This window comes from Oreochromis aureus, linkage group 16 (assembly GCF_013358895.1).
Source record: "Oreochromis aureus strain Israel breed Guangdong linkage group 16, ZZ_aureus, whole genome shotgun sequence".
In the NCBI taxonomy this organism is placed as follows: Eukaryota; Metazoa; Chordata; class Actinopteri; order Cichliformes; family Cichlidae; genus Oreochromis; species Oreochromis aureus.
In genome coordinates, this window is record NC_052957.1 from 3757079 (window position 1) to 3782083 (window position 25005).

General features: G+C 42.1%; 1 protein-coding gene across 3 annotated transcripts in view; it reads left to right on the plus strand.

Moving 5' to 3' along the window:
* adarb1b (adenosine deaminase RNA specific B1b) overlaps positions 1-25005 on the plus strand; it is a 123443-nt gene that overhangs the window by 75740 nt on the left and 22698 nt on the right. The window contains exons 3-4 of one of the 3 annotated variants that reach the window (XM_031739434.2): positions 886-919; positions 23650-23724. In XM_031739434.2, the coding sequence (XP_031595294.1) occupies positions 23697-23724 (28 nt within the window). In that variant the 5' untranslated portion in view covers positions 886-919; positions 23650-23696. Of the gene's footprint in view, positions 1-885; positions 920-1772; positions 2080-23649; positions 23725-25005 lie in introns of those variants that run through there. The other 2 variants (XM_031739433.2, XM_039600108.1) reach the window with 2 other exon arrangements.

Sequence of the window (25005 nt, forward strand, 5' to 3'; positions counted from 1 at the left end):
CACATGCATACCAAAGAAAATGAAGGCTGTTAATAGAAAATATTAACATATTGACGGGGGGAAATGGGGTGATTGTTTATTAACGTTCCAGTTAATAAACAATCACACAAGGTAGTTATTAATTATTCAAAAAAACTGACAACAGCGTCAAGAACACACATGCCGTTCCACATTTATCTGTAGCCATCAGCAGCCAATTTAATGGCTGACAGATTTAGCAGGTTGTCTGGAGCATTGACGTGATCAGGCTTTATTGTGCTTGGCTTATTTATCCCTTTATAATAGCATAGAGAATGAATAATGGTAACAGGATCTGCCTTATCTGATTACCCACTCAGACGTTTTCATGCAGTCAGTCTTTACATTTTTACATCAGCGTGTGAGATCAGCGGGTTTAAGCTTTGTAGATTATTTGGTTTCACCAGTATGATTTTTCTCCTCCAGCAGTTTAAGAAACGTATTAAAAAACCATGCAGCTGACCACTTACCGTTCCTGCAGTCTAAGATAAGTGATCTGTGTACCAATTACAGAGATCACATTTCCTTATAAGGGCATAGTTTTTGCCAAATAAAATATCAGGAAGCCTTGAAACAGTCCAGCGACTGACAAAATTGTGTTTTTTAGCTAAATGAATGGGATCAGGCACCCAAGCCCGTGTTCCATCCAAAGACTGGCTCTAGGTAACCATCCAGGAATTTTTTGGAACAATGTGGGGAAAGATGAGCTGATGTGGAAACGGCTAATTTGAGAGAATGAGTCCAGCATGTGCATATTTTCTTGTTGTCTGCCACTAACTTGGTTGCACTGTGTCTCTAAAAGAGCTTTGGCAGACACTTCTTGGTCAGCGCCGTCGTTTAGTAAAGTATTCTCTGTCTCTCCTGCAGATTTCTCCGGTCACAGACTGCACGGCAGCCAGAGGTAAGTGTTTTTGCCGTTTCCCTACCTTCCTTTCTTTGTCTGTCTCTGTACCCAGTATAGACTTGTATTACATTTGTCAACAAAGCTAACATAACTTTGCGCTCCCATCATAAGTGTTGCTCGATTTCTGTGGCTTAAAAAAAGTGGTTTGGGCCCAGCAAATCTGCAATTATGAGAGATGGCCACTAGAGGGAGGCAGAGTACTTCTTTCTCAGTTCTCACCCTCTCAAGTGGTGAGCTTGCTCGTTATAGGGGAATACAAAAAACATAAATCTTAAAGAAGGAGACAGGTGGGTATGATGACAAGTGACAGATGATTTTAAAATTGCAGTTGTAGCTTTTCTATATGAGCTTATTTTAATGTCATATGTTTGAGTGTGTTATGTGTGTTTGAGTGTGTGAGAGAAACGGGGGGATTTACTGGAGATGCATTGAGCCGACACTCTTACTTCCACTGCAGAGGGAGTATAGTTAAACATTGACTCTTATTACAGTCACACAGCACAGAAAGCTACGGTATGATGAACTGGTAAGCGGGTGGAGGAAGTCGGTGGATGACTTTGGCGTCGCTTGTAGGATGTGTCAGTTACTTTGAGCTGGGATTACACAGGTAGAGAGTTTGCCTCTGGTCTGTGTGTTAATTCTCATCCATATGAAAACACGAGTCTCTCTCCTCAGCTTGTCCCCTCCTCCTCTACTCCATCACCTCCCCTCTCTGACTACTGATAGGGCAGACACGGAGTCAACAGAGGAGAGAAGCAGCGAGGAGGAAAGGGAGGGAGGGAGGGAGGGAGGGATGGAGAAAGAGAGAGGGAGTTTGGATATGAGGGAAGGACTAAAGTAGAAACAAAGAAACGCTGCAGGTGTGTGGAGTTCTTCATGTCATTAGCTCGAAAACAGCGGTGCGCGGCTTGTGAAGCGGACGAGGGTGAAGGTTGAAGGGCAGGTAGACCACGTGTGTGAGTTCACAGCTCAAGTTTAATTTGCTCCAGTTTTAACGAAGCGCTCAGCCAGAGTTAGGCAGCTGTTTAGTGGAATTTCTAGCAGTGTGCACCAAGTCATGGCCCTTCTCACCAACGGCGCACAGAGTCTGGGCTCCTATTACTGCCTGATCCGGCGCAGGTTCAAGAGGAGGCGCAAGAAACGCTCCGAACGCAAAGGTAACCCACAGAGTGGAAGTTCCCAGACTGAGACTGATGCTGAGCTGGCTTATGTAGATCAGCAGGAAGAGAAAAAGTGTTCACTTGAAGTAATAAATCATTTACTCTCACTTTTCTGTCATATTTTAAATTAGTAACATCACCAGAGTGCTGTGAAATCCCTTCTTCTTTCTCGGTTGCAAACAGTCAGGGTGCAGAATGTAGTTTTTCTTTGTTTCTGTTTCCGTGCATGTGTGTTTAGTTTAAGCTTAAACTGTTTCTCTGGAGTTGAATTTTTAAAATCAAGCACGCCTTATTAACTCACGTGCTCCGACGAAACACGATGCTTGATTAGATTTAAAATGTGTTTTTAGAGCGGTGACTGTTTCTCTCATTTTTGTGTTATATCACAAACCAAACCTTTACATTTCTGCACTCTATGCTTGCACAAAGTATTAGTCAGCATGGAAGAAATTTGGTTTATTGATAATTCCCAAGTATACCTGAACAGTAAAATCAGTCCTGCTCCCAGAAACACAATTCAGATTCTTCTTTTGCTTTTTATTATTTTCAGTGTTTACCTTTTTATGAACAGACAAGAGAGAGCAGCATTTATAGAGAGCAAGCGCATTAGAAATCGGTCTTCTGCTGTTTCATAATGTGACTCTCCTCTTGTTTGTTATTATTCCTTCTTTTTTTTCTTTTTCTTAGAGTAATCTGAATCTGAAATTGGAGTTTGTCCTCCCTGCGTAGTTCACGGAACATTTCTGAGGAATTATTTAAATGCATTTGAAGCAGATAGGCGGCTTCTTCCCTGCCCTGTATCTCATCCTCCCCCTCTCCCTCTCTCTGGGCGAGACAGGTCCGCGTCTCTGTGTAATTGAAGTCGAGTGACGGGAGCCCCGGAGGCTCCGAAGCTTTTCTCTCCTGAGTTTGCTGCTCTGCTCTGGGGATTAGCCTAACAGCAAAGGTAGTAATTACTTAGGTGGCCACAGCTCACTGGCGGTATTAGCCGTGTCTCAGCCACTTGCTTTGACACCCACCGCCCTTCGCACCCCCGCCCCGCTCCCCTCACCGAGTCAAGTCCATTCATCCAAAGTAAATCCACCACTGCTGATGCTGCATTTTTAGCCTCCGATTTGCACACTCGGGCCCCGCTCGCGCAGAGTGACTCCGTCCATCAGTATTACACAGGTCTGTTTCCCGCCTTTCGCACTCCCTTATCACCACGGAAATGAAAGTGGCACTTTTTTTTCACCAGACTGAGGAAAGCGACGACTAAGCAGGACTTTGGGCCAGTGTTGCCCTGCTCGCTCGTAGTCAGCTCTAATGCCCTGAACTGGAAGCCTTTCGATAAGTTGCTTAGTTCTTGAGTTCCTCAGAGTGTCCCACGGGTTAGCGGCTAATGCTAGCCAAGATGAGCTCATAGGCTCAGTGGCGACAATCATCTGACAGCGAGTCAAGCAAACCTCTCCGCTCGGTTTCCCCGACAGCGAGTGCCGAATCGTCGGAGCACCTCCATGAAGTGGAGCATCCGTTTTAGGTAGATCATTGTCTTCCACACCAAGGCTTCCTTCTGTCAATGCAAGCACCGATTAGGGTCAGCCGCATGAGTATCCACGTGTCTGTGGCACTAATCGACACTGACACTCCAGCTCTGAAGGAAATATCACGTCTAAATCACCAGTTTTGGTAAAAATGCATTTTTTATTTGGAGAAAAAGTGTAACAGGAGACTATAGTTAAACATTCATTTCAGCAGCAGTTTAAAACGTGCCCCCACCACACCTACGTGCACTGACTGCTCAGCTGTCATTATACAGTTCATGTATACAGTTTGTGTCTACTTCTTGTGCGGCGGTTTTTTACACCCTCAAACCTTTTCACCGCAGACGTTTGGACTCGTCACACAGGAACTTGATGGCGTTTGACCTTAACGCTGGCTCTGCTCCACTATCTACATCAGCCAGGTTTGTTATTTATCTGTAAAAAATGTAAAAAAACGCCCTACTGAGGAGGTCTTATACAAGTCCTCACAGTTTATGACTGATACAGTTTCCACTGTAAGTGGGTAGACTGTAGGGATTTACATGAGCTCTCTGGACTCAGCCACATAATAAGATGGATAAACTTGTAATTTTCCCCCCACAAGTGCAGCAAAGCTCATTGAAGACTGAAGTAAAGTGTTTATCATGCAAAGTCTGCACACACTGAGAAAAGTCTTTTTAGTCTAAATTACAGAAAACCCCTTCATGGTTGTCTATTGTTACCTCTCTTAATGATCCGCCTGTAGCTCGGTTTCAAACGTATGTTCTGCTTCTGTCGCTCTAAAGGTTCGACTTGCATTCAGCACACGGTGCTATCTATATTTTTTTTGTTGAGAAGAAAAGAAATTGAATTTAATTTGTGCTCTAATGACGCCCGGTGTCGTTTTCTACTGTGATTTTTAGACAGTATTGCATAAAACACAATAATATTACAATGTAATAAGCAAGGTCTGCATCTGGTTTACATTTATTGTGTGACGTGAACGCTGCATTGGTGCATCTGGCGAAATATGTGTGGTCGCAGGTTTGTAACGCAGCACCTAGTTGAGATTAAGCTCTCTAAGAAGTGCTTTGCTATGGGGTCAGGAATAAGTTTAGTCTGATTCTAAACTGATTTAATGAGAAGCTTAAAATAATATGCAGAACTTTGTGTTTTCAGATCTTTATCCTGCACAAAAATGATAAAAACAGTAGATCAGTATCGCAGTATCACCACCTACTGCGACTTTAATAGAAACAGTTTTTTGACAACATCAACTAAATGGGGAAGCTCTCTTTAAGCTAAAAAAAACATAGACAGTCGGTGTTCAGGATGTTAGCAGGTGTTCTTTATCTTCAGTCATTTTATTCTTATTTTTTATTTTCAATAAATGTGTCGACGCTGTCAGGAAACTTTACAGGTGAGAAGCTGAGATGAAATGAAGGCTCAGTTTGGATGTGGGTGTGATCCAGACTATAGGTAATAAGTCAGTAATGAGCCCGGAGTGCTGGTGGGTGTGAATTACAGGCATTTCAGCTGATTCTGGTAATTCTGCAGCGAGAGGACTTTAATGAATGTTAACAGACACACCTGTGATTTTCCCACAGTCGCAACTCAAAATGTCTGCGGTGGAAATAAATCTGCAGAAAGCATTAACTGCTTAGGGTTTGTTCTTTATATCGTATTGATGTGTTGTATTTCTTGGTTATTTTTCATGCAAACAGCAGCTGCAGGTACACACCGTAGGGCTCATATTTACTTATGGCATTACCACTCACCATGTAAATGTGCCTTTGCTTTGTAAGTGAATACAGTGAACAGTGACTTTCAAAATGCTGAACTTAAGCATATCTTCCAAGTGATAAGTTCTTCAATGCATCTCTCATAAATGTGCCAAGCCATGACACTCGCAGACGATGCTTTCCAATGGGCCGTATATGAAATATGGAAAATGGGGAACCGAGGCCTTTTCTGCCGTGCCAGCAAAATCTCCAAAATGAGCTTTTGCAACTTGAATAGGGGGGCAGAGGGGGGGATCTGCACCGCCTGACGCCTGCTATCCATCGCAGTGGAAGAGACTTTGCCTGCAACGCGACTCGTTTCCTCTTAGATAACCTTACGTCCTCTGCATGAAGACATTCTTCTCCTGCTTTTTATACCGTCATTTACCGCCGTCATCTCTTTATTTTCACACTAGTTGTTTTAAAATTAGTAACTCTCACTGCCATTTATAAAAGTCACTATCCAAATACTAAGCATGCGTTCTTAATGATTTCCTTTTAGATTCATCTAAGCTGCATGTGCACACAAAAGAATTGATTTACAGCCTGCAAAAAACCTCTGACAAACTGGTTAACATTTGACAACGGTGGCAGAGGAATTCAGATAGGAAACACAGTCGCATCCATTTACCTAACAATAAAAAAACTGTTGATTATGAGCGGTGCCTCATTTAGCGCCACAAACACAGCAGCACTCTGTCACGATAAGAAATGAGTTGTGTCTGCCTGTCTCAGTGTAATTAGCTTTGATTAGCATGCTACTAATGACTGTAGCGGAATGACATTGTAGTGAGCCTGCACAAGACGCCGAGGTGTGTTTAACAGGCGCAGAGACACTTCACAGCCCCAGAGATGTATGCACGGATTTGTGTCGGCTCCCTTCATCACCTTCCAGAAAAACTCCATTAGTATAGATCCAGCTTCGCCTTTCATTTAAATGATATGGATAGTGAAATGTTGCTTTTGCAGCTGGTTATTCTGCTGCTTCCATGTCATAGGTGTAGAGGAATTTCTTTTGAGGTAATGGAACAAGACGTAGTGATGAAAATGCGATTTTGCCAACAAATGTGTTATATGGAAATCTTTGCCAGCAATAGCGCGCTGTGCTTAATTTTAAACATTAGATTTGTACCACATGTAGCGCTCCATTGCAGTTCATATTGCTTTTTGTAAAGGCCCTTGGACTGTACATCTGTCCTCCCACCTCTCTCATCCTCTTAGGGATGTATAAACACGTTCTCCCTCTCTCTGTCAGCTGTCAGGACCTTTTTCATTCAGCAGAGGTTTACAACCTTGTCCCCTCCCGAGTGTCCGTCAGTGCTACCTCCCTGCTTGACTATACCGAGCGTGCGGTGTAAAAATTCAACTGCTAGATGACAGGAGAAATCTGCATTTATTTCCAGACCTCCTCGTCCTCATATAAACACACAAACACATTCACCGCTCTCTCCAGGATCCCCCATTGCACCTAACCCGGCCTTGAATGTGACAAACGGTGTTAGGTTTGAACGCCCTGGGCGTCCAGGCGAGGAGAGCAGAAGGACAGAGGAGAGGCTTGTGCGAGGGGGTGAGATGGAGAGGCTGGAGCAGGGAAAACAAGTGATAAATTTCAGAAGTAAACAGCTGCAAAGAAAAAGGAACCACCGGTGGGTTCTTACTCCTCTGTAGGATGTTCTTGAACTCCTGTTAAAACTTTTCTCGCCTTAGTTGTTGGTTTTTGTCGAGCTTTGTCCGCAGAAACTTTTTAAATCATTTTAGCCGTTTCGGCAGTCGTTTAATTCTCATCTATGTTATCAACACTTTCTCAGCTGATGTCAGTGTAGAAACTCTGACATACAGCAGATAGACACGGGCGTTTGTGTCTGCGTGTGAGTCCCCCCCTACCTGTGTGCTCTGCTGGGTGCTTGAGCATTGAGCACAGCAGTGGTGGTCCTGTGTGCCGGGCATGCTCACACGCCCACGCCTTCGCACACTTCCAGACACACTCAAACATACACTCCTTTCCCCACAGGCGCTCGGTACCTATGCTGTGTCATAAATCAGAGCTGTCAAATAGATTTTACAGCTCCTAGTGAAAAGAGGAGAGGCAGCCACCCAACAACCTTGAAAAGATGGAAGAAAGCAAAAGTAGAGAAGTTTTATTAATATGAAACCTGATACCTGGACCTAAGGAATCTATAAAAGACTGACAGGACAGTTTTTCACCCAGTGCACATACGAAGCAAACTGAAAGTTTCTTGGTGGTGTGAGCATGATGTGTTACCGCGTTGACCACTCCATCTATAAAAGCACTGTGTGCAATGAGTCCATATGATGGTATTTACGGTTATTGTGTCTTTGGCGGACTTTGGCTTCCAGAGTTGCTGCCAAAAAAGTTGTTTAGAGCTGGCGACCAGCCCGATGGGGACGGGTGGGGTGGGGGGATTTAATGCTGCGCTTGGGTAACGTACCCACCATACCACGGCCTCGAAGAGTGACGGGGCTGCGTCCATGCAGCTTTGACCACTTTTGCTTTCACTGTGGTGCTGCTTAGAAGAGAGGGGCACACTGCAGAGTTCACTGTGACTCGTAGCACGAAGAGAAAGTAAATTATGGTAAATCTTTAAATATAACATGGAGAGTGTTGGCGATGATAATCATCGATCATAAGCAGATACAGGTTTAGAGGGCAGACAACCACAGAGTAGTCTCAGACTGATTGGGGAGTGGTGTCTGAAGGATGCTGGCGATCGCAAAAAGGGGTACGGTGCTGCCCCAAAAAACTTGTCTGCAGTTTGCTTTGAAGACGCCGACTTGTCTGCAGACATCAACAACCAAAGCAGTCACAAGGAGGTTTTTGGTCCAGCACCATAGACATCTCTTCCCTTACCGACAGCCAGCAACCACCAACAATCACTCAGCAACCAGTCAGGGTGGTTGTCAGCGGGTCACTGAGCGATGTGAGTGAAGCCTTAGCTGAACAGCTAAAGGTAAACAGTCCCATCTCAACATGATGTTATTTTATTATTATCCTGTTAGGTGGGTGTGTAAAGATTCACTCAGACACATTAAAAATCAAAACTCATGTGGGAACTAAGATCAGTAATTTAAGTTTTTTGAAAGAAAAAAAAACACATACAGTGATAGTAGTTAGTGACCATCCTTCTGACCCGTGCTGTGAAATGTCAGGATGTAACTGAGGAAATAATTACGGAATCAACTGATGTTGAATTTTGATGGTTTACTGTAGCTTTAGGAAAAGAGTGGGCCCTGTAAAATACTTAAAAGCAGTCTTGGTAATGGAATAATAACCACCAAAAATCATGAGTAATTCATCGGGGAGCTGCTAATTCATACAGTAATGATCAGTGTAATAATAGCAATAACAAAACATGCCGGGGCAAAGATTTGTTGCGCTAATGATCTGAAGGAGCCGTAGGTTAATTTTGCCATGCTGTTTATTATGAGACCAAAGCAGTTTTATGATCCTGTAACCTCGGAGTTGTGTACTCGTGTTGTGTCAGTTGTTCCAGACAGCATTACTCATTCTTTAAGTGGGTATTTGATTCTTGTCTAAAAACTGAGCGGGAAACATGAAGCCCAGTTTTACTATCCTCATCCAGGTGCATAAATTCCCTGATCGGCGGAGGCTCAGAGGACGTCAGTGTCCAAATGGCTGCCTCTTAATATGCAGAGCAGAGGAAAACATGTACATCCAGCAGCAGGGCTCGGGAGGCAAATCACTTCTGGCAGCCTAATTCACTGGTCATTAGAACGGCCAAATTGAATAATGGACTCTGAAGTAAGGTGTGCATGTATGTGTGTTCATGTCCAAGTCTGTCTGATAAGGCAGGCAGGGCCATGTTGGGTGACCGTACTCTTGCGCCCCCTTTACCTTGGCCCATCAGTTTCAATCAGGCGGCATGACAGGCACTCCTCTTTCTCCCGCGACCCCTCTCCATTAGGCCACCGGCGCCCACACGTGTACTCCATTACGCTGCATTACCTGGTCAGTGCCTGGAGACATCACCTCAGGAAGCGGGAGAGGCTCCAGGCTGTACGGAAAAGAGAACCGATCCTATTTCTATTAAGATTCCTCCTCATTCACTCTTCCTTGAGGTAATCACTAGCCTGCCAAAGTCTTATTCGGGAAAGTAATGGGATTGTGGGATGGCGACAGTAGCACTCACTTATCTAACTGCATACTTGGACAGTTAACAACGATCCCTGCTTTCCTCCTCCTGTCCCTCTCTAAATTTATTTTGTAAGTCTCATTTCTGCATCTATTCGTGGAAATGTTTTCAACCTCATGAACCTGTTTACTATAATATATGAGATTAGATCTGGTAGGTAGTTAACATGCAACATGCATCATCAAATTCAAGATATAAAGAAGTAAAAAGGAGTCAAAATTGTATAAGTTTGCTTTGGAATCTCCTCCTCATTTGAGCAGCTCCTTTTAGGGGTCGCCACAGTGAATCATCTGCTGCCATCTTGACCAATCACATGACCTCCCTCAGTACATCTATGAATCTTCCTGCTCTGGTAGTTCCATGTTTAACAGTACATCCACCAGCTCTGCTCTGCACCCGTCTAAACCATCTCAGCCTCTTTTCTCAAACTTTGTCTCCAACCTGAGCAGTCTGTGCGACGCACTCGTTTATAACCCCGTCCACTCTGGTCACTCTACCACCTCCACCTCCTGTGTTTCTGTTAATGCCACTATCTCCAACTCGTACGTTCTACCTGGTCTCGCTACGATCTTGTAAACTTTCTCATGTTTTAGAATATAGAAATATCACCACAAATCAGGAAAGATGTGGAAAACAGAGCAGTGCATTTTAATGCCACTAAGAGTAAAAACGAGCTATCTTCACTGTTTATCTACAAATCAGAAAGCCTATATAAATGTGTTTTGAATAATTTTCTAATTCTGTGACCTGCTTTTCACATTTAACTTAAAGGTCTCAGATTTGCTGCGAGCACCTTATACCACATGATGGTGAGTTGGGTCGGCCTGATGTGGCTTGAAATGTGATTTCAGAATAACAGGAGAATCAGACACAAATGGAATGGATAGGGACGGTGGCGCTGCCTGGTGGGCCTATCAGTCAGTGTTAAGGCTGCTGAGAGGTTCTGTCTCGTAGGCAGGCTCTCCTGCACCGGCCATTTCCCATGGCCATTTGTCTCTGTCCACTTTCTTTCCCTATACTTGCCCCCCCTTTTTTTCTTTTCATCTCTTCCTCCCCCTCGTCTTCGATTGCTCATTTTGGACTCTCAGTCTTGTTCGATCTGCTATTTTTTCTGGTTCTCTGCATTTTCCACACCACCACCACAACACTCTTGTTTTCCTTTGTTCCAAGTATTCCCCCCGGCAAACAAGTTGCTTTAGCAATCAAAACTAGTAACTGGAGTAGACCTGATGATGTTTCATATTTACGTCTATCACAGTAGTCCACCGAACACCTGATTGTAAGTAAGGATTTGATCATTTTATATATCCACGTACCATTTTTTTTACACATATTTCTTTTGCAGCCCTCTAGAAATGTTTTTATCTGTTTGAGTTAAAAAGAAAAGATCAAATCTGTTGGTTATTTACAGATTTTGCAGTTACTACACTTTCATCCATCAATTCAACAAAACATATTATTTTTGTATCAATTTATGAAGCTGATTATTATTGCTAAAACACTTCTCAGTCATTTCAGTGATTACTGTTTCAGCCTCTTTTCATTTTGGAGGATTACTGTTGCCCTTAATGATCAGCGGGGAAATTGACATCCTTCTAGCAGATGACTAGCGATAAAGCTAAATAATATGTTCGCTTACGTTTACTTTTTCTGTTCCTTTGATTACTTTGTATCAAAGCAACAGCAATACTTCACATATCAGATATGTTCTTAATTAAGATTTACCAAGATAGCTTTGAATTCCCATGATACTGTTATACCAGGCTGCAGCACAGTTCTCTAATCTTTCTGGCATTCGTTTTATTATGTGTCAAACTCAACACGGTGTGCCACCGCACAGCTGTAAACAGACTATATAAAGTCATTACAAGCAGATGTTTATTTCTGGTTTCCTTGGAGTTGGGAGCTGTTGGTGCCTATCTCAGCCTCCACTTTATCTTGTGCCAGTTCTGTGCTTTTACATCTGTGGTTTGAACAACTGTTTATGTCCTTATTTGTCATGTTAAACACAGTCGGAGAAAAAGAAAATCTATGACTAAATAAAAACCCTAAAGAGACACTTTAGAGTTTAAGATGTACAACCCAACAATTAGCAAATTTCATAAACTCATATAACTTATGAACTCAAAAATCCCCATCAACAGTCATATGATTGCTGGTGTTTTGTTTGTTTTCTCTGGATTATTGTAGGGTCTTTACCTCAAGTATAAAGTGCCTTGAGGCAACTGTTGTTGTGATTTGGTGCAATATAAATAAGATTAGAAGAGGGAAAACATGGCGTCCTCCAGACTAAAGAACAGAGGGACCATCTGGCTACTTATCAACGCCCACTTAAAGCACCCAAATTTTTGATAGTATGAGGGTGAATTAGTGCCTATGGGCCTGGCAGCTGGCACATCTGGAAAAGCACCATCGATGTTGAAATCTATATACAGGTTTTAGAGCAACATATGCCCCCAACCAGATGACATCTTCTTCACAGAAGTCCTCGCATTTTCGCCAAGACAGTCTTAAACCGCATACTACACCTTTTACAACAGCATGGCTTATTGAGTGTGAGTCCTAAACTGGCCTACCTGCAGTCCAGACCAACTTTCACCAACTGAAAACATTTGGCACATGAAATGAAAGATAGAACAAAGAAGCAGCTAGAATCCTCAATCACACATGAATGTCCAGGAGCTGCTCTCGTAGGTTCCCACATGTTTACAGACTGTCGTCAAAGGAAGCGTGGGTGGTACACAGCGGTAAACACGGTCCCGGTCCACTTTTTTGAGACATCAATTTCAAAATGACCTTGTTATTAGAGTTTGAACAAATATTAGATGTAGCCTACATTTTAATTTGTAACTTGTCTAATCATTGCACACATGAGGATGACTAAACCTAGGCTGAAATTTTAAACACGCAGGGAAAATCCTGCATCCGAAAACTTTGTGTAGTAATTTAGTCTTAGTGAATTATGCTTTCTTCTCATCTGGCTGCGGCTGTACGTGAGCGTCGATTTGCTGATCAAAAGATGTTTTTGTGGTTCTGTGTAACTGATGTCAGCGCTCTGCAATGAGTTGGCACCCAGAGGCTGAACAGTGGGTCCTTCTGGCCTTGATGGACACAGGAAACAAGCGTGGCCATTTAACCGCAGCCTTCTCTCTGGCCCAGCAGCCCTGCTCGCTGGTGCTGAGGGGAATCATAGCCGCTCACTCTGATGATTTATGACCACACCTGCAGCCAGCCTCAGAGCTTTGCATGCGTGTTTGTGTGTGTACAGTAAAGAAAAACAGAGAAAAAATGACTGTGTGTGTATGAAAGGCAAAAATCAAAAGGTATGTGTAGGTTTAAAGAAACAAAAGACTGAAACTGCATGGGCGACTTTGTTGAGTCAAGCAGAATGCTAAAATTTGAGGCGCTTTGTTTCTGGATTACAGCTTCTTATGCACGCGCTGTAGTGGAGAATAGATTACAGTGTGCTGCAAACAGAAGTCTGTGTGCAGGAATACCATTATCTCTCGCCTAGCCTTTTTGACTTGGCCTTTCTTTCAATCCTCTCACTCCTCCATGAACCTTCACTCTGACTGTATTCTGAAATGCAGTTCCTCATAAAATCCATCAAATAAAAAATTCATATTGATACTCTCTCCCTCTGTTTTCTCCACCTTTCTCCACTCCCACTATCAGCACTTCATAATGATAAATGACAGACTGTCAGATATTAAAGTCTGAAACACAATAAAAGGTTGATTCTCTCCCTTTTCACCTCTCATCTCTCCTATTGTAGTTTCATCAGTTTTTTTTTCTCTAAAACATTTTTGTAACATTTTGGAGAAAGAAAAGTCCATTATATTTGCACAGCAGGCATTCAGCTGAGCTTTTTTATTCACAGTGAGGTATTACCAGTGTAAAGATAATAACCTTATAAAAACAGCAGGCTTCATGTTTAACATCCATTCTCTGATTTATAAAACATTAGCAGGAACTGTTTTCATCACAAAGTGAACGCTGGTGTGATTTAGCAAAGGTGCAGAATTTTCTTTGGCTCCACTTTCTCAAATGTGAACATTCGCTGCTTTTCTTTCATGTGAAATTAGATTTTAAAAACAAGGAAATGTTATATTTTGTTTTTACTGCTTTGCAACACTTTTTATCGACATTGGAAACAGCTTCAGTTGCAGCCGTACTGCCAATTCAGTTCATGTCAAAGAGTAGAGACCGTCTTGTGATGGGATCGCACCAGCAGCAACGCCCGTCAATGAGATGATTTCTTACTCCTGAGTAAACAGTCATTACTGTGGGGCTCATGTGGTTGGTTCTGACTGTATTTTAGGAGGATTATCGGAAGATTTGCATGAAAATTTTGCTTGATTTTGGAGTATATGTGGTTTCAAGGATTTTTCTGTAAGGATTATTGAACATTCAATTCAGGTAAGGTAGACCCTACAATAATACATACAGAGAAAAACCCAACAGTCATATGACCCCTGTGAGCAAGCACTTTGGCGACAGTGGGAAGGAAAAACTCCCTTTTAACAGGAAGAAACCTCCGGCAGAACCAGGCTCAGGGAGGGGCGGGGCCATCTGCTGCGACCGGTTGGGGTGAGAGAAGGAAGACAGGATAAAGACATGCTGTGGAAGAGAGACAGAGGTTAATAACAGATATGATTCAATGTAGAGAGAGGTCTATTAAGACATTGAGCCATCCATTCTCCTCCACTTATCCTTATCAGGGTCCCAGGGGGGTGGGGGGGTGGAGCCTATCCTATCCTATCCTAGGGTGAAAGTGGGGTACACCCACACATCCACCAATCTGACACAGGGCTAACACAGAACACTGCATGTCTCTGGACTGTACTCCCAACAGAAAGGCTCTGGCCCAGATGATGGAGTCAAACCCTTGCTGTGACCTTGTTATGAAGCAACAGTGCTAACCACCACACCAACATGCCTAAATGAATATATATCAAATTGAATTTGACACTCACTTGATAGACAGACACCTACAAAAATACTCACCGCCTTGGTGGTGGTTCAGACTACCCTGGGAACTTCCAGGACTTTAGTTTTTCCACAGTGACACACCCAAACACTCACAATTCACATAATTCATATGGAATATATACCAGCTAAACTATAGTAACACAGCTAGTAAAAGTCATCCTGCTCTGTAGTTTCTTTAGTAAGGTAACATACCAAAATCAAATTGGAGCGGTGCATCTTTGCATTAGCTACGCTACGGGGACTCCTTCTAGAGTGAGTGAGCAAGGGCAGTGCCCATTTTCCTTCTTCTCTCACAGCTGAGCTTCAGCATTGGTCCATTACCCCGCCTGTCCTGGCATGGCACCCCAACAACAGTACCATAGAGAGCCTGTCAGATGATGGTAGTCACAAAGGTGTTTGCTGTCATGGTGTCAGTAAGATAAGCAATTTAGAATGTCTTTGCTTATTATACATACTTTTCACTCGAATAGTTTTAAGATAAAACCGTAACCTTAAAGTAATGTTAACATGTACACCGGTATATTGGTTAGGTCTTACTTATGCTGTGTAAGTTCATACAAATCAGTGTTCTAATCTCAGGTAGAATTGTGCAGAGTGAAATGCTAATACAGTTTATATTGTTTTTGTTTTGTTTTTTATATATATCGTTAGTCACTGCTTGTTTGTACTCTGCTCTGGATTCCTGCTGCCCACCAGGTTGTAGACTAAATGTTCTTTGAGACCAAACAATTCCAGCGACTGATACCCTCCCACTGGGGTCCGAGAACTACTTACCTGAAAAGGTTTTTCTTCTTCTGTGCCTGTGCACTACCAGCAGAAATGTTAATGTAAGGTACAAGCCAGCTGTTTGCGTGGTTGTTTCATGATCGCAGTGATGTTAGAAAGCAAACATGTGGTTGAAAATAGCCGTTTTGTGCTGGTTTAAGTTACATAAACGAAACATTAAAACTGGCTATTTTCTGCTTAAGTTGTTAAGAATGGAGTGAAAACTAACTTTGTCAGTAGTTTCTCCAATAGACTCTTGGAGGTGAGTCTCCAAACTAACCCATCGTTTTGCAGGCATTACCAGCATGTGTAAGTCTATGGACAAGCAGAGCTCCCAGTTCTGTTTAAAGACTCTCTGCAGTTTATGAATTGCACACTCTGAAAATGACCTAGCACGCATTTATAACTCTACAGCAAATGTCTTTATGAAATTGTTTAAAAGCTTTTTTAAAAATATTTTTTTTATATTGAAGACTTTTCAGTGTAAAGTCTGTAAAGGTCAGTTTTTTGCTTTGTTATATATATGTTTCGTGATTCCTTCCCTCAGAGGATTTTCTTATAAGTCGTCTTTGGTTAATTATTTCCAAGGTCTTGTGCTAAACATTAATGTAACTTTGCTTTACAGCTCGGAAAAGCTACATTCAATACAACCAAAGTTCTCTGCCACGCTTTTCAATTTGTTGAATAATTCTGTTTAACGGCTTTTGTTTTTACAGAGTTGCATGGAGTTTGGTCAGCCCACAACATTAAAAATAATGAGACTGACCTCGCCTTTTCATCTTTAGGACATGAATCTTAAAAATCATCGCATAACCAGAACAGTCACCATTACAGGATTCATTTCTCTACTACTGCAATAATGTCACACACTGCAGCGCTGCCTTTAGGTTTAAAGGTTGGATTTTAGAAAGGGAGACAAAAGATAATATTATGACAAGAGTAGATTTATATCTATCTGGAGAGCGATAGATTTAGATCAGTTTTTTCAAGCAAAAGATTTAGGCTTGGATATCAATTACTGTGCACTCAGGTGATAAAATAATCAGATCTATTTCCCTGAAAAGATGATACTTTTATTAAAAAGCACATTCCAGCATGCATTAGATGGCAAACCAATGAAAAATAAAGCTAATAAATAGTAAGAAAATCATTAATGCTAAGAATTAATGTAGCACCAGTATGATTCTGGGGATTAAGGACTTTTTTTGTCTTGGTAGCCTTCAGCAGTGTGGAGATAAGTTGGTTCATTGCTGTATTTTTGCAAGGATGCATGCTTTTCTTGTGTCTGCAGGTGACAGGAGTTAAGTGGGGGGGTTGTTTTTAGAGCTTGTCTTGCTCTTGTCAACACAGCAGCATGTCAGGCTGTTGAAAGTTTGAAGGGGGAGGCTTTTGTCTTTTAATATGCTGTTAATGTAGTCTGGCTGACAGTAGTAGATTGTCTCACTGGGCCACAGCACTGGGTGGTGTCACTGACGCTTTCTGCCAACACTGCAAGCTGAAAAATTACGGGAGGCATGAAGTGCTGAATGAATTGCTTTTAAGTAATTTCATCCATCAAAAAAAAGCAAGATGCAATGTTATTTTTTATAACAATTGGAGTTTTCTGGTTCTGCCTGCGTTCAAAGCTTTTCGAGCTACTTCTCGATACTGTCAGATAACATTCAAAGACAGACATGAAGAGAACTCGTAGCCTTTTCTTAAAAGCAGTTTATTTTCAATTACAGTGCAGCTAGATATCTGGAGTGAAAGGGGAAGGACTCGAATAAAAGGAGATAAGGGCTTTGAAAATCCTAGCACCTTCCCCAGCTTCTGTACGATCACACGAAAGATCAAACCTTTCATTTGAGACGACAGTAGAAACCTGACTTTACACTGAGCCATATCAGAGGCTGTCATGTTGTCATGGGACCAATTAGAAACCATCATTTCATCCGTGGGGCAATTGCCATGCCATCACCGATACAAAGTGTAACTTGTGTCCTTTTTTTGCTACACATTAAGGTTTTTTTGTCATATTTTCTTTGCATTCATACAGCCAGCATCTGCGATGGAAGGCAGGCGCATCGTGCACTTTATAATTTAGAAAACATGAACTAGTCGTGGGATTGTATTCCTCTGAAATATGGACAGGTTTAGACTGAGTGAGGATTTGTGAAAGGCAGTGATGTAGTTTAGAAACATTCTGAGTAGACTATAGTGACGATGAGCGCAGAGCTTACCAATGCCCTTTAAACTTGTCATAAACCACATGCAAGGGTGGACAGTACAACATACAGAAAGGTATGAAACGGCTCCTAAATCATATCGAGGCAGCTTAAAGCTATTTAATGTTCTCAGTTGCATAATTCTAAGCTAGTAAATGCAATAGTTCAGGGTGATGGACACGCCTGGTTTGGATGGCACTGGCGTCAAAAATGAAAGCTGACTGACCACCAAATAAAGATGCCAAATACCGAGACTTGAATCTAAAGAGGCACTCGGAGTTCTTGTATGCGCTCTCCACCCTGCTCATGAGGCAGATCTGTGTCCCAAACCCTCGCTCACCATTTGCAGTGAAAGGTCAGGTATATAAGTTACAGCAAAGACTAGAAAAGGCAGGCATTATTTGACGAGTAAAGGATACTGAACATCCCAGTTAATCCCATTCTGCCACTGAGACACAGCACTAAGGTCATGTGTACACAAAGTGCATGCCTACAGTTTTGTGGGCACGTGTTTACCAGAGGTTTGAGCATAATATGATTAAAGAGCGTCATGATGTTGTTGTTTACTTGGAGAGAGTTGCCGACAGAATTCAGCACAATCACAGATTCAGTGTGTTGAATATGTGCCCCGTGTTCTTGTACTGGAGATTTATAAATGCCTACTTGCCCCACACACTCGTTTGTTCTTGTTGTCATGTCCCCTTCTTTTTATGTTTGTCATCCTCAGAGGTATCAGGGGGCCAGGAACAATGCCTACTTCATTGCTTCGATATCAGTAAACCTTTTTCAGTCACATTTGGGTTTGAAGTCTTAATACATGTGTGCCCGATTTTCTTTGATAGGTTTTACATAAAAAGCATAGAGATCCAGTTTCAGACGGTGCATTTTTGTTAATTATTAAGTCAGTTTTCCGTGCAAGCAAAATGATTTGGTTAGAAACCTCAAATCATGATGGAAAATCTGCCTACACAAGCCGTCATAGGCAGTTTGTTTTAAATGGGATGAACCCCACGGCCTGCCAAGGGCAGACCTTTCCATCTCCTTCTGTTTTGAAGGAGATAATGATTCTCTTTTACTTGGAATAGGATTGCATTTTCTATCTCTCTCATCCTGCGTTCCTCACTCACCTTTACCTTTCCATCGCCCTGCTCCGCTCCCCCCTCACCCCGCCTCCTCCCATCAGTCGGTCACTGCGGGTACTCCCTCCACGGTGGCGATGCTCTATCGCTCCGTCACAGTGCAAGCGAGGGATGAGAGACAAATCAAAACCACCTTATTTCCCCTTAGTCCCTCTCGCCATGCCAGATTGAATTTGAGGCTTTTCATCTTTCTCATCTTTCTCTTTTCCCCGCCTCCCTTGGCGTCCACTCAGAATTACCTGGAACCGAACCGTCTCACAACTTGATGACACACAATCGTTTATGCACGTGAGGCCAGATAGTTGGCAGCCCTCGGCTCAGATTCTTTTGGCTCGTTTTAAATTTTGTACTTCAGTCATGTGCGTTTTAAAAAACGGTCAATACCAAAATCCGTGACACCTTGCCTTTTCCGGTGTCTTGTAAATCCTCATGCATGCAAATGTCCAGATTAGTTTTGCAGGCTTTAATGTCCAAAAATGTCTGATCTTTAAAAGAGAAATGTTGAAATCCCATAAGAATGCCTATTTTTATATTCTCCCAGCCTTCTTGGCTCATACTAGATGGAGTTTAAATCCCCTTGGTACTAAATAAGATTTATATAAATCAATTTTTATTTTATGATAAAACATATTTTTTGGCTACATTCCAGTGGTAAAAACTACTTTGTTGTCTGTCATATTCAAATCATATGCAAAGTGCATAGTTACAGTTGTTACCAAGCCATTTATAATGTTAATTATAGAGTGTATCACACTAGAAAGCATCTGCATTACTTAGGACATGGACATTTATTACAGGTCTGTCAGTTGCACATCCATGAACCGTGTGAAATTCCTCCGCATCCCAACGGTGCACAATTAGATTGCGATCTGGTAGAGGTCAGATGAGTACAGTGAACTCATTGTCATGTTCAGGAAAACAGTTTGAGATCACAGAGATGGTACTCTGTGGTCATAAGGAGATGGGCATGGTCAGCAACAATACTCGGGGGGGCTGTGGCGTTAGAACCAGCAGCTTGAACCAAACGATACAACGCAGGATGGATCCATGCTTCCACATGGGTTGGGCCAAATTACAATCCAAATATCGCAGTCAGAAATCAAGATTCATAAGACCAAAAATGTATTTCCCATCTTCTGTTATCCAATTTTGATGAGCCCATGTGAAGTGTAGCTTGAGTTTCCTGTTCTTAGATGACAGGAGTGTGCTCTTATACACCACTTGTGAGGTGATGTTAGTTATTGTTAGTGTCATCCTCATATATTTTCAGAGCCTCCTCTGTAATTGGTTCTATTGGAAAATCCCAGCAGATCAGCAGTTTCTGAAACACTCCACCAACCACCAAATTCAAAATCACTGAAGTCTCCTTTCTTCCCTAATCTGGTGCCAACCTTGAACTTCAGAAGGTTTCCATGTTTAAATATCTACGTCGGACATGTTTAACAGGTAAACTTAATGAGGTGGTGAGTCAGTACAACACGTGCGTTTAGACCTGTGGCTAACTTAGAATCACCTAGTATGCATGGTTTTGGATGAGACCTTGGGTACCATGTTATTTCTGATAAAGTTGATATCTTCAAAACTGGGAAATGTGTCGATATCACTGTAAACAAGAAGAAAAACATAATACAGTGGTCCCCTGCTATATAAAGCATCTATAACAATTGTACAAAAGATAAGTTGGCTACTTCGCGCATTTCACGTATCGTGGGTTATTTTTGGAACGTAACTACCGCGATAAATGAGGGACCACTGTACATAAATACATTTGGTTTTGGGTTGAACTCCTCCCTTAGGCCAGTAACACATTCACTTTAGGCACATTAACAAATCTACAAATGTTATTTTTGACGACTGTAGTCGAGTCTTACTGTATGAATTATTTTTGTGAAGCTGTCATTACTGAGTAGACGTGAGCACAGACATATTTAGAAGATTTATGACCAGGGTGGTCTGATCTGAAAATCAAAACTGACAGATGCATTAGCATCGCCTGCTAATTAGACTGCACAGCAGTGTGTGTTGGAGGAATACGACTGACAAAGTGAATTGAATGGAATTTGGTTTTGTACTTAGACAAATTGACTCTAATTCATTTACCCACAAATTGCCCAATCCCCAAAATTAAAAGTCTGCAATCATGAAATAATAAAGCATGGTGCGGTGCAGAAGTAAAAACTTGTAACTAACTGGTCTCGCATGTCGATGTGATTCTCACTTGCTACATCAGCATGTGGGGGGCCGTGACACCTGGCTTCTGCTACCTGAGAAAAATGACTCATCTCCCTCTTGGTTGGACTTACTCCCACCCATCCTCCCTTCACCCCACCTTTTCATTTTCAATTATGGGTTGGAATATGAATCTTTAATAGGGTGATAATTGTGCTAGCATATTTGCTGTCACCCACCATTAGGCCAGATTAATTAGCCCATTTAGTTTAGCTTAAGAAAGTGTCTAGCTGAGGAATGGGGGCACTGATGGGAGGCGGGCAGAGAGTAGAATCAGCACAATCTGTTCTATATCATAGTGCCATCTTTCTCCTGCTTTCTTTCCGTCTCTTTGTGCTTCTGTGCCTTTTCCCCCCTTTGCCACTTTAACTCTTTTTCTCATCTAGCAAAGTCTGTTAGTCTGTTTCATCAGCCTGCTCCCGTCTGCCCTGCTCTCAGCAATATTTTCTGTCGCTCTATGAGTTTTCAAGTGGTTGGTGGGGAAATTGATGGTGCAGTCAAGTGACACAGTTGAAACTTTCTACAACTATTAATTCTGTAATTACCAGTATAGCCAGTGGTGTATTTTTCTTTCCAGCCAACCTAGTTTTCTAAAAATGACATTTTTGGAGATGAAAAATATGTCAATGAGGCTGAAGTAGTTATGAAACAGATTTATCTGTTGATAAAATTAAATTCAGTCAGTGATTACTGATTTCCACCTGTCCAAGGTGTTACCTGCTTCTGGAAAGCTGGGATAGGTTTTCTGTTCTGCTCTACTTCTATTCATTTACTACACAGAAACACATTTTATGCTTAAGTAAATGAGCTTCCACTTGAACAAACTGATGCAAATGGGCAATCAGAACACAGAATACATTCACAGAAAAACTGATGAAGATGGCATAGAGAATTGTTTCACGAATGGAGACCAAAAAACATCTAAAAGAATAATAAATGTTAGCTTTACAGCCATCGTGACAGGGAAGCAGCTGAGGTGGTCTTTTGGCATCTGGTCCCTCTGGAGGTTTTTCAGCCACGTTCGACTGCGTGGAGGTTCCAGAGTGGACCTCAAGCCCACAGAAGAGGTTATATATACATCTCATTCTATCAGCGTCTGTCACCTATTACCTTCAGGATCCCTCAGGATGAACTGGAAAGTCTTGCCAGGGAGATGGACGTGTGCTTAGCTTTCACTTCAACCTTTACAGCTTTTTTCTTTTTCATGTGATGTAAAAAGGTGGATTTTGAAAAATCTGATTTATCAACATTAACTGTCCAACATCTCAATTTGGTCTTTTTTATATTTCAAAATTTTAAAACTAAATTATTTAACTGTATTTTATATCTGTGTGTTAAGGTGATGTATACGTGTGATTTACTTAGATATTGTCTGTGCCTGTCGAGTGACTGGATGAAGTTAGCTAGTAGCTAAATATGCAGATTACTGTTCTCAAAAACATTGGTGTCACGGAAGAGACTGAACTGAATTTATGATAACTATGACCAAACGAAATGAACATGATTCTGCAGAGCTTGCGAGAAACTATGTTGAGAAAACATGAAACATGAACATGACCTGAACAGAATCACGAAATACCTGAAACCTGACGTGACGTGACGGGAGGACAACAGACGCACCGACCCTGAACAGAGGAAGACAGAGGACTTAAATACACAGAGGGGTAAAGAGGGAAGTGGAAACACCCGGGGAAACACAGCTGACACAAATGAACATGACGCTACAGGGGAAGTCAAACTAAACACACTGAACATGGAAACACTAGACCCTTCAAAATAACACGGGAAACATGGAGAGACAAAGACACAACAACACGAGCTTGACAATGGAACATGGAACATGTAGACATAAAACACATGACTGACTGGAGAGGCATGAAACGCAAGGAGAGGTAAATGGAAACCGAGAAGGGAGACGAAGGCACGGGCATAATGAGACAGACTTCACAGAAGACAGGAAAAGACTCATAAACATGGAGACCTAGAAGAAGCATAAACCAGACTAAGACTCAACTAAGACACACTAAATAATAATACTGAAACTTAACATTATCTCATAACTAATCAAAAACACAAAATAACTCAACTACAACCTTAGCTAAGAACAACACAGACCCAGCCCCTGACAGCTGGTCCTTTGGTGGGTTTAATCTCCTCACTTTCTGCATGAAGAGAGGTGACGTAGTTCCAAATGTCTGCTTATTGTTGGTCCACACATTTATTTCTCTTGGTGGAATCAGACACTCGTGAATCACTGCAAACTGAAAACTAGTGAAAATTGTTTAAAAGAAAAAGGCGACCATATAACCGTATAAGCCAACATTTCAGTTGCATGCAACCATTTGATTCTATGTTAGCGTGAAAGTAATGCTTAACGGAGCTTTAATCGCACTCTCCACCTTGGGATAAGTTGTGGGTGTATATGTGGCAGCAGAGTGACTTGGCCATGTCACTAGCTGTATATCTCTCAGCAGGCAGTAGGAAATGAGGTCTAATCGGAGGGATATTAAAGTCACAATAGACTGCTCCTGCTATTAAGGCCTGTCAGCCCTGGCCTCCTCTCTCACCTTGATGTCGCTCAGTCTCTGAATATTTATATGTCTACATGAGGGGCTACTTACACAGTGAAATGTGTGCACGGTTCTCTGTGTGCGTGTGCGTATGGTGAAGCATCAAGCTAGAAATTTATCATGGCCGTAGCTGCCCGAGCTCTTTGAATATGTTTACGTGTGTCATCCTGTCTGTGCTCATGCAGTCCACCTTCCTGTCCTCCAATCTCCCAGGTGCAGCGGGTGCGAGGCTGCTCTCGGGTCAGAGCAAACCCGTGGCCATGGATGTGGATGAGGAAGAGAATATGAGTGAGTCGGCTCAGATTTTTCTCATTTGTCCGTCTGTCTGTCCGTGTTCCTGTCTGTGCGGTACATTTAAATGTCTGCTTGTACTTTTGTTTCCCTTCTTTCTGTCCGCCTGCGTGTCTTCCCTTTTACGTCCCTCTGTCTTCCTCTGCTGTGTAATCAGTGTGGACACAGTTTGGTTGCTTACATAGCGAGTGTTTTTTCTAGCATCTAGTCCACATTTTTAAAGCAAATCATCTGACATGCTAGGACAAACCAAAACTGATGAAAATTAAAACTGATTTTTTTTTCAAAGTGCTGTTCGTACTCGTGTTGTGAATTATCCTCACCGAGGCACAAAGCAACACGTTCACGCGCAAATAAATATCGCTAATGCCGCTGAAACTTTTTAGAGGACAGCTAATCATTAAATCTGAGGTGCTCCAGGCCACATTTCAGATTCTCTCTACCTCCGTCTCTCGCTTTAGAAAATCCTTTCCGCTCCAGTTTATTGAACTTTAATTAGACACTTTGGTTTGAACTTGGCAGCCGAGGCTCAGAAAGCAAGGAGACACTTGACAGAGTTCGTTTCCACACACCTACAATCATTTTGAGCTCATATTCAAAGGTACCTGCCATCCCTGTAGAGCCCTAACTTCCCATTCTAATGAACGGTGGTGTCATACTTGCTGTTTCTGCCCTGCAAAGAAGTATGTTATGTTGTTCCATTAAGTCAAATAAGCAGTTGCAAAACAGTCTTTGTTGTCTCCCACAGCCTCTGAAACCCCTTTCTTACGTTTTTACTGCCAGTCAAAAGATGGATTTGAAGATAAAACGGCCCGAGCTCACACAGCCTGTTTCTTTAATACCGAGGGAACACCAGAGGAAAGCATGAAAGAATTCCTAGCTTTTATGTGACAACCTTAGCGGCTCTCAAAATTCTTTAATCACATGAATCATCCCAAATCAAAACCTCAACAAACAAGTTACTCTTCGAGTGAAACTGCAGTAAAAAACTGCAGTATTTGGTTCACGCAGCCCTCGCTGAGGATTTCAGCTCTGAAAGAATCGAGCATATGGGATTCTGTTTTTTTCTTTGTGTAACTAATGGATGCTGATTACACAAACGCTGGCATGATAATGATCACAACTGCATGTGTGTGCCATATTTCAGCGCATGGCATCATGGCTGTTGCTCCATCGCTTCTTGAGTGTTAGTGTACATCTATCCTGAAAAGTTATACTATAAATTGAATAGAATGAATACAGTGAATTGTATGTATTCAATAAATAATTTCAGAGTGG